Source organism: Tenrec ecaudatus, chromosome 4 (genome assembly GCF_050624435.1).
Source record: "Tenrec ecaudatus isolate mTenEca1 chromosome 4, mTenEca1.hap1, whole genome shotgun sequence".
In the NCBI taxonomy this organism is placed as follows: domain Eukaryota; kingdom Metazoa; phylum Chordata; class Mammalia; order Afrosoricida; family Tenrecidae; genus Tenrec; species Tenrec ecaudatus.
This window is the reverse complement of record NC_134533.1, coordinates 74,675,787-74,694,779: the sequence shown is the minus strand read 5'-3', so window position 1 is coordinate 74,694,779 and position 18,993 is coordinate 74,675,787. Positions and strand designations below refer to the sequence as shown.

Sequence of the window (18,993 nt, the reverse complement as noted above, 5' to 3'; positions counted from 1 at the left end):
AACCTAATTTATAGAACTTTAGCTTAGTATGAGTAACCTTTAAGAGGTAACTCTTAAAAGTATATTGTTCTGAGCTGTCAGTTTAATACTTTTTCCTTAATAGTTATTATGATAGGTGTATCAGCATGATTATATACATCCTTTGGAGAATGAAAGCATTCTCTGTATTGTCTGTCTCATAGCACTTTTATGAACTTTTTAAAGATTTATTTTTAAGTTTTAATTGATATTGAGTCTTCAGTTTAGACTCCTGCCCCACCCAATTATGAACTTTGGTTTCATAAACTACTTGTTTTGTCTTAATGCCATAATAATAAAAAATCCAAGCCAAATCATTGCCTTCCAGTGGGTTTTAACTCTAGTTTAACCTTATATAGATAGGATTTCCATGGCTGTAAATCTTTGCCGAAGCAGACAGCCTCATCTTTCTCCCTTGGCCCTACTGATGAGTTTGAGCCACCAACCTATGCTTAACTCACATGCCACCAGACTTCTCAACACATAATGATGAATACTGCTTAATGAACATTTGCATTAGCTCATCATTTCTCACAACTATTTTCTGAGGTTGGTACTATTATGCCTATTTGACAGGCATAGAAACTGAGTTACCTAGTTAACTGGTAGATTCTGATTTCCAAACCAGATCTCAGTTCAAAGCCACTAAATTATGTAATACATTGCTATAGTACTGTGGTTTCCAAACTGCAACAAGGTACCCCCAGGGCACTGTTGGAACTCAAGGCTCCACTTTTGGAGATTATAAATTTCCAGATAGATACAGTGATACCTGACATCTGTTGGTTGCCAAATGAACACTAGTTTGAGATGTACTGTATTGAACATGGTTTCAATATTAAATTACCTAACATTTGTGGGATTGCCGGCACCCTAGGCTCTTTCCTTCTTTCTGTTTAGAAATAAATGAATTTTATTTACAATTCAAATAAATTAAATTTAAAATGAGTTCTCTGCAAGTGCTGCAGGAAATCAGTATAAATCAGGATGTGGGTATGGTAAGCCCAATCTGATTCCAAGGTTTGAGAAACTGCAGCACTTAACAGGAACACACGTTCCATGAAGTAGTTGTGACTATTTTTTAAAATCACTTTATTAGGGGCTCATACAACTCTTAGCACAATCCATACATACATGAATTGTTTAAAGCACCATTGCACATTCATTGCCCTCATCATTCTCAAAACATTTACTCTCCACCTAAGCCCCATGGCCTCCGCTCCTCATTTTTCTCCCTCACTCTCTGCTACCCCCTCCCTCATGAGCCCTTTATAATTTATAAAAAAGTATTTTGTCATATCTTGCCCTGTCCGATGTCTCCCTTCACCCACTTTTCTGTTGTCCATCCCCCAGGGAGGAGGTCATATGTAGATCCTTGCTATCGGTTCCCCCATTCCAACCCACCCTCCCTCCACCCTCCCAGTATCGCCACTCACACCACTGGTCCTGATAGGATCATCTGTCCTGGATTCCCTGTGTTTCCAGTTCCTGTATGTATCAGTGCACATTCTCTGGTCCAGCCAGATTTGTAAGGTAGAATTGAGATCATGACGGGGCGGGAGGGGGAACATTCAGGAACTAGAGAAAAGGTTTTTTTTTTTTCAGTTCAAGGATTGTTCGTTGGCCCTTAGGAGTCTTTCCCAGTCCTGTCTGTTGGGGCACCATGCCCTGGCCCCAAAGTCCACTCCCTGGGGACCCCACCGCCCCATTCCCCCGCTGTTCTGCTGCACTCCCCCAGCGCTTCACCTTGGTGTGGTGGGATCAGGTCAGGTGCAATTCCCACACTATGTCTCTGGTGCTGTCCCCTGTAGCGCCATGGGTCAGTGAGGGGCATCATGTCCCATAGTGGGGCCAGCCATGTTGTCCTCTCTGTGGACTTGCTGCTCTAGAGGAAAGTTTTATGTTTCATCATTGCTACATCTCACCCTAACTGGCTCTTCTCCCCAAGACCCTTCTGTAAGGGGATGTCCAATTACCTACTGGTGGGCTTTGGGTCTCCACCCTGCACTCCCTCCCTCATTCACAATGATATGATTTTTTGTTCTAATGATGCCTGATACCTGATCCCTTTGACACCCTGTGTTCGCACAGGCTGGTGTTCTTCCATGTGGGCTTTGTTCCTTCTGAGCTAGATGGCCGCTTGTTTACCTTCAAGCCTTTAAGACCCCTGATGCTATATCTTTTGGTAGCTGGGCGCCATCAGCTTTCTTCACATTTGCTTATTCACCCGCTTTGTCTTCAGTGATTGTGTTGGGAAGTTGAGCATCATAGAATGCCAGTTTAATAGAACTAAGTATTCTTGCATTGAAGGAGTACTTGAGTAGAGGTCCAATGTCCACCTGCTACCGTAATACTAAATCTATAAGTATATGCACATGATCGATTTCCCCATCCTCATATATAAATATATTTACATATGTACATGCCTTTATTTACACCTCTATAAATGCCCTTTGCCTCCTAGCTCTTTCCTCTATTTCCTTTTACTTTCCTCTTGTCCCACTATCATGCTCAGTCTTCATTTGGGTTTCAGTAATTCCTCTTGATTACATTACCCTTCATCACACCCTACCAAGCCTCCTACACACTCCTCACCACTGGTTTGGATCACTTGTTCCCTTCTCCCTGGGTTTGTTAACACCACTAACTTTTCCCCCACCTCCCACTCTCCCATGTCCTCCCGGAACTGTCGGTCCTGTTGTTTTCTCCTCCAGGTTGTTCATCCAGCCTATCTTATTTAGACAGATCTGCAGAGATAATAACATGCACAAAAACAAGACAGAGCAAAACCAAGTAACAATATACAACAAAACACCAAACCAATGACAAAAAACAACAAAACACACCAAGAAAGAAAAGCTTGTAGTTAGTTCAAAGACTGTTTGTTGGCCTTAAGTAGTGTTTTCCAGTCCAGTCTGTTGGGGCACCAAGCCCTGGCCCCAAAGTCCACCTCCGGCGTTCCCTTGCGACCTCACTGCTCTGTTCCCTTGTTGTCCTTGATGTTTTGCCTCGGTGTGGCAGGATCAGATCGGGCGCAGTTCTCACACTGTGTCTCCAGTGTTGTCCCCTGTAGGGCTATGGGTCAGTGAGGAATGTTGTGTCCCATGGTAGGGCCGGCCATGTGGTCTTCTCTAGTTGTGACTATTAAGAATAAAGTAAAGTAAAGTAAAATTGACCGCTTCTCAGTCTTTTGGCTGAGATCCAGTGAAGAGTAAAATAAAATTGTTCTTTTTCAATTCATTTAGATTTCCTCCCAAATATTTATTAAGCAAGCAAATGGAACTGTTATTATTTATTATTTGGCCTAGGGTTACTGAAAACAGCCAAAATTATGGTATTGAGTGTCATAAACCTGGAAGTTTGGCAACTTCTGCTCTAGAGATTGAGACTTATGGGGCTAGGAAGAAGGGACTTTTGCATATGTTTTTATCTCTATTTTACAGAGAAGAAACAAAGATGCAGGGATTAATTTCCAGTGTATATATGAGGGTGGTTCCCCTGCAAACCTGGCACTGGAGAGCAGAGCTTTGTAGTACACATTTTTCCCTCTGGGTGAGAATGTAGAAACTCACTCTGAGTTAGTCCACCAGTGGGCATCTCCTGGGAAGGTTCTCTCTGGTCACAGTGAATTGTCTGGTAAAAGCATGTTTTGCCTGCACCACAGTTTTTGTTACAGCTGATTTAAGAGTACAGTGTGCAGATGTGAACTTCTGTTTCCTGCTGGGGGCTGGACGGTGGGCGGAAAGTGCATGCCTCAGAAACTGCTGTGATGTTGAACAGCTATAAAGGACAACACTATGGGAAGAACTCAAGTGGATGAGTGGTTTTCTCCTTTCAATAAGGGGAAATGTCAATTAATGACAAACCTCGTGGACAAGTGTCAACTTCCTAAATGGATGAAAACGTTGACTCTTAATGCACTTAGAGATTGTTCTACCAGGTCACACTGTTAATAAAGATTTCTGTTTAGAGGTTCTGAAAAGATTGCATAATAGTGTGCAGCAAAAAAGGCCTGATTTGTGGCAGATGAGGGACAGGTTTTGTCACCACTACAATGCATGCACCTGCTTACCCAGCCATCTCAGTTTGCCAATTTTGGGCAAAAACCAGAATCCCTCTCTTGCCCCAAGCATCTCACTCCTGACTTTGCTCCCTGTGACTTTTTATTTCCATGAATGCCGAGGGACATGAAAGGACAGTGATTTGAAGAGGTGAAGAAAAAAATGAGGGAGGTGCTGTCAGCTAACCAAACAGATGAATTTGAAAAATGTTTCCAAGAATAGAATCATAGAATTGACAAATGTATTAAGTGTAATGGAGAATACTTTAAAAAAATAATTAATTTATTTCTTAAACATTTTATTAGGGACTCATACAACTCTTATCACAATCCATACATATACATACATCAATTGTATAAAGTACATCTGTACATTCTTTGCCCTAATCATTTTCAAAGCATTTGCTCTCCACTTAAGCCCTTTGCATCAGGTCCTCTTTTTTTGCCCCCTCCCTCCCCGCTCCCCCCTCCCTCATGAGCCCTTGGTAATTTATAGATTATTATTTTATCATATCTTGCCCTATCCGGCGTCTCCCTTCACCCCCTTTTCTGTTCGTCCCCCAGGGAGGAGGTCACATGTATATCCTTGTAATCGGTTCCTCCTTTACAACCATATCACCCTCTACTCTATGGAGAATACTTTCAAGGAGACAAGGTTGTTAATACTTCTCTTTGGAAAAAAATTCAGTTTTTTGGGGGGGCGGGGGAGTGTTCCCTCTCATATAGTTTACCATTGGAGATCATCAAGAAGCCCATCCAAATGCTAAATTTATCAGATCCCCTAAAAAATGTTTAGACAAACTTTAGATTAGAAAATAGTGTGCCAAATGGAAGTGTTGGGTTTTCCAGTGTGTGCCCCCCCTCCCCCCACCATCTGCCTTGTTGACTGTTGTATGCCCTTAAAGCTCTTCCTCTTAGTCACTCCTTGGAGCAGAGCAGAAGAGTTGAATTACTCCAAAAGGTTTTCTAGGCCGTAATTTTCACTGATCACCTAGTCTTTTCTCCTGCAAATTGATGCGTTTAAACTGTTCTCCTTTTGATAAGCCATCTGAGTGCTCTTTAACCATTTGCCTCACCAGGCTTTCTTCCAATTTCCTTTTTGTCCTCACAGTTCCACCTTGTGCAGATTTGATCCTTTTGTCTCAAATGGATGATGATGGCAACCCCTGTGGTGTAGTGGTAATGAGTCAGGCTTCAATCTGAAAGGTTGGCAGCTTGAAACTATCTGCCACTTCTTTGGAGGAAGATGGGACTTCTTACTCCCATGAAGTCTTTTTTTCCCCTTAAGGTTTTATAGTGTCACTGTGAGTTGACACTCAGTAAGTTTTGAATGATAGTGGGGTGTAGATAAATGAAGACAAACAGGTTTTGTGTCATTTTCAGCACCCTACTCACACGTTTTCTCTAACAGTTGTTTTTCAAGAGGAGTATATACTTTTTTACTCTTTAAAGATGGGCTTAGTTTGAGGTTGGCTGAGAATATACACACCTCTAAAGAACAGTCTTTTATCAAAGGAATATGTTTTGAGATTGGGAAATTGGAGTCCTCCTAATCTGTTCATCTTTTTCAAGATTGCTTTTGCTATTTGCGCTTGTTTTATTCCATATAAATTTGATCACTGGCTTTTCTATTTCTGCAAGATAGGCTGTTGGCATTTTGATGGATATTGCATAAACCTATAGATTGCTCTAGGTATATTGACATATTGCCTTCCAGTCTATGGACACAAAATATTTTTCTATTTAAGTCTTCATTTCTTTCAGTAATGGATTTTGGTTTTCTGGGTAGAAGTCTTGCACTTTTGTAGTTAAATTTATTCCTAGGTATTTTGTTCCCATAGATGCTATTGGAAATGGAATTGTTTTCTTCACTTTTTTTTTTTTCAGATTGCTAGAAACCCAACAGGTTTGTTTGTTGCTCTCGTATCTTTGCTGAATTATCTCTAGTAGCTTTCTTATCGCTTCTATGGCATTTTTACATATAGAGTCTTGTGGTATGTGAACAGGGATAATAGAACTTTTACCTTTTCAATTTGTATACCTTTCTTTTTCTTGTCTGATGGCTCTGGCTCGGACTTCCAGTACAACATTGAATATCAGTGGTGAGAGCTATCATTCTTGCTTTATTCCTGATCTTTATTAAAAATTTTTTTAATTCATAATCTTTTTTAATACAAATCATTTTATTGGGGTTCATAAACTCTTATCACAATCCAGACATACATAAATTGAGTAAAGCACCCTTATATATTCGTTGCCCTCATCAGTCTCAAAATTTATTCCTAATCTTAAGGAGAAAGCTCTCAGTTTTTCTCAATTGAGTAAGATGTTGACTGTGGGTTTTCTATAAATGCTCCTTATCCTGTTGGAGAATTTCCCTTCTAAGTTTATTGAGTATTTTTTATCATGAAGGGATGTTAGATTTTGTCAAATAATTTTCTGCATGTGGTTTTCCTTTGTATTATTAATGTGGTATCTTGATTTTCTCCCCCCCCAGATTTTTATTATTTTAAAATAATTTTATTGGGGACTCATACAGCTCTTATCACAATACATCCATACATGTATCAAGCACATTTGTACATTTGTTGCCATCATCATTTAAAAAACTTTTTGTTTCTACTTGAGCCCTTGGTATCAGCTCCTCATTTTTTCCTTCCTTCCCCCTCCTTCCTCCCTCAGGAACCTTTGATAATTTATAAATTATTATTGTTTTTTCATGTCTTACACTCACTGATGTCTTCCTTTACCCACTTATCTGTTGCCTGTCCCCCAGGGAGGGGGTTATATGTAGATCATTGTGATTGGTTCTCCCTTTCCCCCCCTCCCCCTATCCCTTTTCCTCCTGGTTTTGCTACTCTCATTATTGGTCCTGAGGGGTTTATCTGACCCTGATTCCCTGTGTTTCTAGCTTTTATCTGTACCCATGTACATGCTCTGGTCTACCTGGATTTGTAAGGTAGACTTGGGGTCATGATGGGGGGGGGGCAGGTGGGGAGGAATCTTTAAAGAGCTAGAGCAGTGGTTCTCAACCTTCCTAATGCTGCGACCTTTTAATACAGTTACTCATGTGTGGTGACTCCCTAATCATAAAATTACTTTTGTTGCTATTTCATGACTAATTCCTCTACTGTTATGAATTGGGAAACCCCTGTGAAAGGGTCGTTTGACCTCCAGGTTGAGAACCGCTGAGCTAGAGGAAAGTTGTACGTTCCATTGATGCTATACTGCACCCTGACTGGCTCTTCTCTTCCTTGCGACCTTTCTGTAAGGGGATGTCTAGGTGCCTACAGATTTGGTTTGGGTCTCCAGTCCACACTCCCCCTCATTCACAATGATACGATTTTTTGTCCTGGGTCTTTGATGCCTGATACCTGATCCAATGGACACCTCAGGATCACACAGCCTGGTGTGCTGCTTCCATGTGGGCTTTGTTGCTTTTCAGCTAGTTAGCCGCATGTTTGTCTTTAAGCCTTTAAGACCCCAGATGGTATATCTTTTGATAGCCGGGTACCATCAGCTTTCTTAACCACATTTGCTATTGCACCTGCTTTGTCTTCAGCGATTGTGTAGCGAAGGAGAGCATCACAGAATGCCAGGTTAATTGAACAAAGTGTTCTTGCATTGAGGGATTACATTGATTTTCTAATGTTGAACTACTACCCTTGTGTTCCTGGGCTAGATCCTTCTTAATCATAATGTAACATTATTTCAATACTGTTGGATTTGGTTTGTTAGTGTGTGTGTGTGTGAGTGTGTGTGTATAAACATTTTATTAGGGACTCATACAACTCTGATCACAATCCATACATATACAAACATCAATTGTGTAAAGCACATCTGTATATTCTTTGCCCTAATCATTTTCAAAGCATTTGCTCTGGTTAGTATATTGTTGAGGATTTTTATATCTGTATTTAAAAGAGATATTATTTTGCAGTTTTCTTTTATTGCAGCAACTTTGTCTTTGATATCAAAGCCACCCTCATAGAATGTCTTAGGAAGTAGTCTACTCAAGTTATGTGGAGAATATGTTAGGATTCTCATAATTGATACTGTGCTTGGCTGAGTTATTTGTATACAGTAAATAACTGAACCAATGACTTTTTCTTTCTATTTTTAGATTTTATGTTTATCTATTTATATTTAAGGAGTTGTGCCTGTAATTTAATAGATCTTTCCTACTTATGCTAATTAAATTGTTCATCACTACTCTTTAGGTACATTTGTAAAATGAAAAGGTGACATTACGGCGGGGAGATAGTGGGGGAATGGAGCATAACAGATCAGCAGTTGGGGTAAAGCTGAGCCACAGAGACCTTGAGGAGCCCCAAGAATGGACTTCGGGCAAGGAGGGGCAGCCCCTGGATCTCCCTTGGGACCAGGCGGAGGGTTTCATGGGGACCAGCAAACAGACCTGGACCTATGTAGGGATTTTTTTTCCCCCTTTAATCTTTTTCTCTTTCCTTTTCTTTCTTCAACCGTATGTTTTCTTATTGTTTGGACTGGACATGGATGGTTTACCTAATTATATGGGTTGGACCATGGGAGGGAAGCCCAGGGAGAAGACAATGGGGTCAATGGCCCCAGGAAGGCAGAGGGGAAAGAAGGAGGTGGGGAGAAGGGTGTGGTGAGCAGAGGTCATGGACAAGGGAACAACTAGGGAATCTGATCCAGCATCTAGGAGAGGTTAGAGATCCTGTGAGTATTAGAGCAGCACCAAGCTAGTAGAGAGGAAACACTAATAGGGGAAGAAGGGGAAACGTGATGGCGGGCAGGAGGAGGCAAAAGGAAAGGCATAGATAGGGAGATTAACAGAGGTGTGCACCCATGCAAATACATTATAGCAATAGTGGTATTGGCCTATGTACATATATTTATAAGAAAATACACTGAAGCTGCAGATGGGCCTTGGCAGACAGGCCTTGGGCATCAGCTCATAGCTTCCCTCAAAATACAAAAACACACGGTGTTTTAATAAATTGGCATCCTGTGATGCTCAACCCCTTCTTCCCCCACACCCCCCACACACACATACACACAAGATCGCTGAAGACAAAATGGGTGCATAAGTAGATATGGTAAAGACAGGATAGTGCCCGGCTATTAAAAGATAACAGTGTCTGGGGCCTTAAAGGCTTGACGTTAAACAAGCCGCCATCCAACAGTGAAGCAACAAGGCCACATGGAGGAAGCACACCAGCCAGTGCGATCCTGAGGTGTCATCAAGACTGGGTAATGGGCATCAGAAGATTCACAACAAACTGTTAACAAACAAAAATGCATTGGTGAGACTGGAGGGGGATTGGAGCAGAGACCCAAAACCCATATATGGACAATGGAACATCCCCCCCACAGAGGGGATGCAGGGAGGAGGTGGGTCAATCAGGATGCAGTGGAGCACTAATGGGTCACACCTCTGTTTCCTGGAGGCCTCTTCACCCCTGCCCACCTATCATGACTTCAGTGTTGCCTCCCAATCTAGACTAGAAGGTAGCATGTACATAGGTATAGGCAAGAGATAAAACTCACAACGCATAGAACCTAGGAATGGGACTAGAAATACCAAAAGGGTAAGGGGAAAAAGGGGGGAGGTAGGGAGAGAGGGGACCACCGATCGCAATGAATGGCACATAACCACACACCCCAAGCCAGGAGGAAGAACAACAGAAGCCAGAGGGGAAGGGAGACAGCAGTCGGTGTGATATTTGGAAATAATTAACAATCTACAAGCTATCGGGGTCACCAGGGTTGGGGGGGAGGGGAAAAAGGCGCTGATCCCAAGGGCTCAATGGAAAGTAAATGTGTAGAAAAGAATGATGGAATATACCTGCAAGTATGTCAGATACAATTGATGTATGGTTTGTAACAAGAGTTGTAATAGCCCCCAGTAAAAGGATTTAAAAAAAAAAAAAAGAAAGGTGACATTACTATTGTAGCTTAAAAGATAAGATTTTCATCAGGTACATATCCCAGAGTAGTAGGAGTCTACATTGGCCTTACTACCTAGCTAGATCCTGGTTGGCCAGAAATTTCCACTTTGGGTTCTTCTACCTTGTAAATGCTTTAAAGAAACATTCTGTATAAATATATTAGCGGGAAAAAGAGAAATGCATGTTTTCTCTATTATTTCAGCATGCTGAGAGAACCAAAAAAGTTAGAAAGGCTTTGAAGGCTGTAATCGTGATTGGTAGGGGGACACTCTGTTATAGCAGCGGTTCTCAACCTGGGGGTTGAACAACCCTTTCACAGAGGTCGTCTGATTCATAACAGTAGTGAAATGACAGTGATGAAGTAGCAACGAAAATCATTTGATGGTTGGGAGTCACCCCAACATGAGGAACTGTATTAAGTGTCGTGGCCTTAGGAAGGTGGAGAACCACTGCTCTTAACTTAATTAAACTGGCTTAGTTTTAACTCTTCAATGATGTAGATGTTTCCCTTGACATTTAGATATATCGTCAAGTCCACTGTTTCCGGTTTCATTCCTTCTCCACAAAACGCATTTGAACTTTGTACTTGGATAAATGCTCCTCCTTTGAGTTCAAATGGTTGATTATTTTAAGGTATGCATACCTCCCCAGTGTTAGTATGACCCTTGAGACCTGTCTCTTGGCAGAAATTGAGCCCCTGGGTTAATTCACCTCCAGACCTGAAGGGTGCTTAAGGGGCCACTCACTGTCTTCTTGGAGGTTTCACCAGACTCTGACCAGTACACCTGGTCTTTGTTATGAGTTGGAGTTTTGTTCCACATTGTCTCCCATCTATTCAGGACCTTGTAATATGACCTCTTTTAGAGCAATTGGTAGTGGTAGCCTGGAACTGGCTGTTTCCTGTGGTCTCAGGGACGTGGGAAATGAATCCTTTGAAGGTCTAGGAAGAACTCATTAAATTTTGCCTGAGTTACCAGGTTTCAACTCAAAGATTTGCTTTCCCTGGGATTTTCTCAAATGGTGGAATGGAATTCCCACTGCTTTTGAATTGGTTCAGACTCAGAGCAACCCTGTACGACAGAGTAGAACTGTCCCTCAGGGTTCATGACTGTAAAGCCTCATCATTCTCGCACACAGCACCTGGTGGTTTTGAACTGCTGACCTGGTGGTTAGCAGCCCAATACATAAGCCACCATGTACCGGGCTCTTGTGAATTGGTGCAATAATAGTCTATAAATTATAAACCCAAACAAAATCTGCTGACAAGTTAATTGACTCACTGACAATAGAGGACAGAGTAGAATTGATTCATACTAGAGCAAATGAGTTCATCTTTTCCTTGAACTGCTGGACTTGCAGCTAACAACTCAGTATTAAACTCATTTATTGGGTCACTGTGAATAAGAAGCAACTCAATGTCAACAAACCCAATCAAATATATGTGTTGATGCATTTACTTTTTTCTTATTTTCTAGCTGATGTTTATATCCATTTCTTTCTTAAAGTGTATTGTATTGTTGAGAATATACACAGCACAGTATATGCTTATTTAATAATTTCTACATTACAACTAACATTGGTTGCGTTGAGTTGTGCAACCCTCTTTTTCTGAGTTCATCATTAAAATAAACTCATTGCTCCTAAGCTTTTTTTTTTTTATTTTAACAATTTATTGGGGCTCATATAATTCTTTTCACAGTTCATACATATACATACATCAATTGTATAAAGCACATCTGTACAGTCTTTGCCCTAATCATTTTTTTCTCTTTTCTTCTTTTACATTTTATTAGGGACTCATACAACTCTTACCACAATCCATACATATACATACATCAATTGTATAAAGCACATCCATACATTCCCTGCCCCAATCATTCTCAAGGCATTTGCTCTCCACTTAAGCCCCTTGCATCAGGTCCTCTTTTTTTTTCCCCTCCCTCCCCATTCCCCCCTCCCTCATATGCCCTTGGTAATTTATACATCGTTATTTTGTCATATCTTGCCCTATCCGGAGTCTCCCTTCCCCCCTTCTCTGCTGTCCCTCTCCCAGGGAAGAGGTCTCATGTGGATCCTTGTAATCAGTTCCCCCTTTCCAACCCACTCACCCTCCACTCTCTCAGCATTGTCCCTCACACCCTTGGTCCTGAAGGTATCATCCACCCTGGATTCCCTGTACCTCCAACCCTCATATGCACCAGTGTACAGCCTCTGTCCTATCCAGCCCTGCAAGGTAGAATTCGGATCATGGTAGTTGGGGGGAGGAAGCATCCAGGATCTGGGGGAAAGCTGTGTTCTTCATCGATACTACCTCACACCCTAATTAACCCATCTCCTCTCCTAAACCCCTCTATGAGGGGATCTCCATTGGTCGACACTTGGGCCTTGGGTCTCCACTCTGCACTTCCCCCTTCATTTAATATGATATATATATATATATATATATATATACATATATACACATACATATATACATATACACATACATACACACACTTACATCTTTTTTTTTTTTTGCATGATGCCTTATACCTGGTCCCTTGGGCTCCTCGTGATCGCACTGGCCGGTGTGCTTCTTCCATGTGGGCTTATTTGCTTCTGAGCTAGATGGCCGCTTGTTCACCTTCAAGCCTTTAAGACCCCAGACACTATCTCTTTTGATAGCCGGGCACCATCAGCTTTCTTCACCACATTTGCTTATGCACCCATTTGTCTTCAGCGATCCTATCATGGAGGTGTGCAGTCAATGATATGATTTTTTGTTCTTTGATGCCTGGTAACTGATCCCTTTGGGACCACTCAATCACACAGGCTGGTGTGTTCTTCCATGTGGACTTTGTTGCTTCTGAGCTAGATGGCCGCTTGTTTATCTTCAAGCCTTTAAGACCCCAGTCACTATCTCTTTTGATAGCCGGGCACCATCAGCTTTCTTCACCACATTTACTTGTTCACCCACTTTGGCTCCAGCCGTTGTGTCGGGAGAGTGAGCATCATAGAGTTCCAATTTAATAAAAGAAGGTATTCATGCATTGAGGGAGTGTTTGAGTAGAGGCCCAAGGTCCTTCGCTCCTAAGCTTTTTATCTAATCTTTCAAGTTACGATTGTCAATTTGATTTCCATATAGGCAGTTCCATATAGCTAGGTTTTTTGTTTAAAGTTTAGAAATTATCTGAGGGCAGTAGTTTCAGGAATTCATTGATTTTTTTTTCCCATGGCTGTAGAAAGTATAGAGTCCATAAAAATTTTAAATTTTGTCTTATATTTTCCCCCCTTTGAGGTTTCTTCTATGGAATCTTTGATCAAAATATTCAGTAATGGTTGATGGACATTGTGGTAGTTATAATTTCATGTCAATTTGATAAATAAGTATAGGGGTGGAGTCTAGCCTGTCTCCTTGTGGACATGGCCTTCTCATGAGGATTCTGGGAACTTCTTCTCTGTCTGCCTTTATCTTCCTGTTGGCAGAAGACAGAAACTTGCTGAGATGCTTTCGCTGCAGCATGACCCACCAGCCTGTGATCTTTCTGCATTCGGCATCATTGCATGTGCTGCTTGAGTCTGAAGAGTTTATGGACTAGTATCGGACATATGGCCTAGTATCAGACTTATGGACTTGATCTGGACTGGGCTAGAATTTTTTTAAATGTACCTTTACTTCTCCATACAATGTACAATTGCTCTTTCCTATACCAAAATGAGTATCTCTGATTTGTTTCTCGAGTGAACCCATCTAACAGACACTGCAGTTCTGGTTTTAGGCAGTTCATGGAGGCAGTTCAAATGAGGTACCGTATATACTTGTGTATACATGGGTCAGTGGCATGAATGGATGTCATCTGGTCAAGCCCGACTAACAAAAGGAGGAAATCTCATGAAGCCTGACATAGAGTTAATAGCAAAGTGGGTTCGAGATGCATGGGAAGACATTCCAGAAGACATGGTGTAACGTGCCTTCCAGAAATGTAGTATTAGTAATGCTATGGATAGCAGTGAAGACTGCGCTTTGTATGAAAATGACAGCAGTGATGGTGATGACGGCCATCTCAGTGAGGACAGCGTCTATGATGACCTCACACCAGCTGAAGCTTTGCATTGGGATACGGATGATGATGAGGAATCCAGTTATGAAGGATTTTAACTCTTTACATTTTAGTTTGGTTGCTGATTGAGCTCAGGGAATAGTACTCTTAAGGTATCATTGTTGATACCTTATTGTGGTTTTTTTTTTCCCTCCAATACCTTATTGTTTTTGTTGAACTTATTTTCCGCTTACTGTGCTGGTTATTAATGTTAAATGACTGTCCTTTTATTAAAAATAAATATTTAAATAAATTACTCCACTGATGTCTCAATTTTTAGTAATTTTATTTTCATTTGTTTTGATTATTGAAACTCACCAATAGCTTCTGCATTTTCCACCCTAGGCTTATACTCGAGTCAACCTGTTTTTCTGGTTTCCCAGGTAATAATTGGGTACCTAGGCTTCTACTTGGGTGGCTTATATTCAAGTATATACGGTAATTAGCCACATATCCCATAGTCTCTGCCTGCCCTTACTCCTTCCTTCTCTCCTTCCAGGTGAAAGAAACCAGTCAGTGAACCTTGGATGGCTGTTTGCAAGCTTTTAGGTTTCCAGGCACTATGCAACATTCTAGGATATAGAACAGAGGCACTAAACACTCAATAACTGGGATGCGCCCCATGAAAACATGACCCTGATCCTCTTAAGGAACCAAAAGTCAAGTACATGGATTTATTTGCACATAAGTAACCTCAGCACATCGCTTCTCGGCCTTTCGGCTAAGATCAAGTAACCTCAGCAGCTACTTTATCATTGTGAACATATCACATATGTCTTGCCAAATCAGCTTTTTATAGTAGTTAAGCTTATAAACAGCAATTATAATAATCACATGTGCAGCCTTATAGTTAATCAGTGATTTTTCTTTCAGTTGATGGATATGTTCTGTTTTGTTTTGATTTTTAGGTTTTACTCAAAGCTGCTTTTTTTTTTACAGTATCATATTGCTTGAGGCTAAATTTTATTTTAAAAATATTTGTTCTTACAAGAAACATGTACCAGGTGCTATGTATCAGGTACCTTTGTACTTGAGGAATACATTTATAAAAGGGTACTCCCCCACAAAAACAAACAAACCGGCAAATAGCTTTGTTGGGAGGATCTTTTGTAGTACACATTTTTCCTCTGAGTTAGTGCACCCAGTGGCATTACTTGGGAAGGTTCTTCTAGTCACAGTGAATTTTTTCCTAAAAGCAATATCACTTGGACATCCTTTTCTTGTGATGACCAATTTAAAAGAATAATGTGCAGCTGTGAAATTTTGTTTTTTGTTTGGGAAAAGTGCCACAGAAACTTGTGGTGTTGAACACAGCTTACAAGGATAGTGCTATGGGAAAACTCAAGTGTACGAGTAGGTGTCTCATTTCAAGAAAATTGAAATGTCAATTGATGACAAACCTTGTTCTGAATATCTGGCAACTTCCTGTACGGGTAAAATGTGAACAGAATTTATGCACTTGTGTTTAAAGACCAACGACAGGCCATTGAGAGATGGGAAAGTTATCTGGACAATCTTGGACTTGGTTCAGTGAACTTTAAAGGAAGATTTGGGAATGAGCAGGGTCGCAGCAAAATTTGTACATCGGGTTCTGAATGACCAGCAATAAAAGTACTGAGTGGAAACATGCCATGCTTTGAAAGAACAGTTCCTAAGTGACCCAGACTTTTTTCCCAAGGTCTTTACTGGTGAAGAGACCTAGTGCTATTCTTATGACCCTAAAACCCAACATTAATCAAGCCCCAGTGGAAGACACCATTGTCACCTCACACCCCCCCCCCCCAAAAAAAAAAGCTTGTTAAATGAAATTAAAGCTCAAGGCAATGCTAATTTGTTTTTGGGATGTGGTGGGGATAGTGTATTTGGAGTTCATTCCACCAGGTTAGACTGTTAATCAAGCTTTCTATTTAGAGGTTCTGAAAAGATTGCATAACAACATGTGACTAAAAGGCCTGATTTGTGGCAGACTTGTTTTGCCACCGACAGTGCACTTGCTCACATAGCCATCTCAGGGCGCCATTTTGGGGCAAAAAAACAGCAAGCCTCTCTTGTGCCAAGCACCTGACTCACTTAACCTTACTCCCTTGACTTTTTGTTTCCATGAATACAGAGGGACTTATGAAAGGACAGCAATTTGACAACATAGAAGAGGTGAGAAAAAAATGAGAAAGGTGCTTGTCAGCCATCCAAACGGACGAGTTTGAAAAATGTTTCCAAGAATGAAATCACAAATTTGACATGTATTAAATGTAATGGAGAGTACTTTGAGGGTGATAAGGTTGTTTTGTAAAAAATTTAAATACATGGCTTTGAAAAAAAGTTCTGTTTTTTGGGAGGTTATCCCCTATTAAATAAAATAGATGAAATCCTGGTATTAAAAATAAGTTAAAAAATTACTTAGGCAAATATATAGTTCACATATATACAAGTTATATATTGTAGGAAGTCCTGATTTATACTTTAATCAGCTTTGCATTTATCAAAACTGCACGTTAGAATTTGTCAAGTTTTCAACATTTTTGTTGAGGGTACAACAGTGTCTTTAGAAAAATAAATGCCCAAACTGGAGAGTCCTGCAGCCTCCCCCTGCCCCCACCCGTTTCTCTTCCTTTCCTCTCTATTAGTATCCCCTGAGGCACCTGAAACCACTTGAAAGAGGGTAGCTGCCTTCCCTTCAGGCTCCCTGGTTTGCTCGGTGCCCACTTACTCAGACTGCTCTGAATAGAAGAGTAGTTCTCAACCTCCCAATGCCCTTTAGTATAGTGCCTCATGGTGTTGTGACCTGCTAACCATAAAATTATTTTTGTAATTTTGTCACTGTAATCTTGCTACTGTTGCTTCTTCCTCTTCCGGAGACGCTGTGTGGAGGCATTCAAAATGGTTCAGCGTCTGACCTATCGGAGTAGGCTGTCCTACAACACCGCCTCTAACAAAACTAGACTGTCCCGAACCCCTGGTAACAGAATCGTTTACCTGTATACAAAGAAGGTTGGGAAAGCGCCAAAATCTGCATGTGGCGTGTGCCCGGGCCGACTTCGAGGGGTCCGTGCTGTGAGACCCAAAGTTCTCATGAGGTTGTCCAAAACCAAAAAACACGTCAGCAGGGCTTATGGTGGGTCCATGTGCGCTAAATGTGTCCGAGACAGGATCAAGCGCGCTTTCCTGATTGAGGAGCAGAAAATCGTGGTGAAAGTGTTGAAGGCACAAGCACAGAGTCAAAAGGCTAAATAAACACAAATGAAGCTTGTTTGAATAAAAAAAAAATCTTGCTACTGTTATGAATCAGGCGACCATGTGAAAGGGTTGTTAGACCCCTTGAAGGGGTCATGACCCACAGGTTGAGAACCGCTAGTGTAGGGTTTTTACCCATGTATTTTTTTGGTTAGTGAGGTAAAGGCACATAAATTCATCAAACATACTCTTTTCTGATAATATAGTCTACTCTGGTGGCTTCAAACATTAGCAAATGCATCTCTGATTATCTTATTTAGTTCTAAGACTAAGTGACTCCGAACTTTACAAAGCTTGTTATTTTTATCCTGACTTTAAGGATGAGTTCCTACCAGTTACAAGTTGTATTACAATATTAATTTTCCATTTTCTTTGTGTGTGAGTCATTTTCTAGATTGGTGGCAAACTTTAATCTCATATTTTGTATTAATTAAAGTTAATACAGACTACTGTTGCTTTCACATTATTCTCAGGTTTTAATATGACTGTTTAAGAATAATTGTTAAATTCTATATATCAATCACTGCCATAGATTCTATTATGACTCTTCAAGATCCTATAGGACAGGGTAGAAATGCCCTTGTGAGTTTCTGAACTTGTAACTCTTCATGGTTCTAGAAAGCCACATTTTTCTTCTGAGGAACGGCTGGTCTTTAAAACTGCTAACCTTTCAGTTAGCAGCCTAACTCGGAACCATTGATATCACTTGCAAGTAAAATGTGGCTGAAGGTCATCCAGTGATGGTTGCATAGGGAGCTGCCAAGGATTCAGACCAGATTCGGAAGAAAGAGGACTTGGAACTAGGGATGTCATTGTTGGTGTGAGATGGATCGTGACTGAAAGCAGAGAATACCAGAAGGTGTTTGCTCGTGTTTCATTGACTGTACAAAGGCATTCAACCGTGTGGATCATGACAAACTATGGGCATCCTTCAGCAGGATGGGAATCCAGAACACTTCGTGCAGGACTTGTACGTGTTCAACAGGTAGTTGTATGGACAGAACAAGGGGAACGCCGTGTGGTTTAAAGATTAAGAAAGGTGTGCATCAGGGTTGTATTCTCTCACCAGATTTATTCAATCTATATGCTAAGCAAATCAGAGAAGCTGGATTACATATATGAAGAATGCAGCATCAGGATTGGAGAGGAAGGCTTATTAAAAACCTGTGGTTTGCAGATGACACGACCTTGCTGAATGTGAGGAGGACTTACGCCACTTGGTTATGCAGGTCAAGGATTGCAGCCTTCAATGTAAAGATGACCAAAATCCTCACAACTGGACCAATAGGTAACATCCTGGTACATGGAGAAAAGATTGAAGTTGTCAAGGATTTTGTCTTGTTTGAATTTACAATCAGTGCTCACAGAAGCAGCAGGCAAGAGTTCAAATGACTCACTGCATTAGGTAAATCTGCTGCATATAAGTTCTTTTAAAATGTTGAAAAGCAAGGCTGTTACTTTGAGGACTAAGGTGAATCCGATCCAAGCTAGTGTATTTTCTTTTTTTCATTTATGTATATTTCTTTATTATAAATGAAATTAGCTATTTGCATCAGAGACCATATCTACAAGTCACAATTTTCTCATTCTTGAGCACAAAAATTAAACCTTATAGTAAGAAAGTTAGACAAGAGTGTAAAAAAAATAAAATCAAGAGAGAAAGGTAGAGAAT

The 18,993-nt window shown here is 40.8% G+C and overlaps 2 protein-coding genes across 2 annotated transcripts in view; both read left to right on the top strand.

Annotated features, from left to right (window-relative positions):
• RSF1 (remodeling and spacing factor 1) overlaps nt 1-18,993 on the top strand; it is a 138,804-nt gene that overhangs the window by 4,218 nt on the left and 115,593 nt on the right. The gene's annotated exons all lie outside the window — the stretch shown is intronic.
• Nucleotides 16,953-17,340, top strand: LOC142446957 (large ribosomal subunit protein eL34-like). Its single transcript, XM_075548674.1, has one exon. The coding sequence runs from the start codon at nt 16,968-16,970 to the stop codon at nt 17,319-17,321; it is 354 nt and encodes a 117-aa protein (XP_075404789.1). The 5' UTR covers nt 16,953-16,967; the 3' UTR covers nt 17,322-17,340.

Bases quoted from the DNA above. Each gene is read 5' to 3' on its own strand.
- LOC142446957 (XM_075548674.1), top strand. From the start codon at position 16,968: ATGGTTCAGCGTCTGACCTATCGGAGTAGGCTGTCCTACAACACCGCC.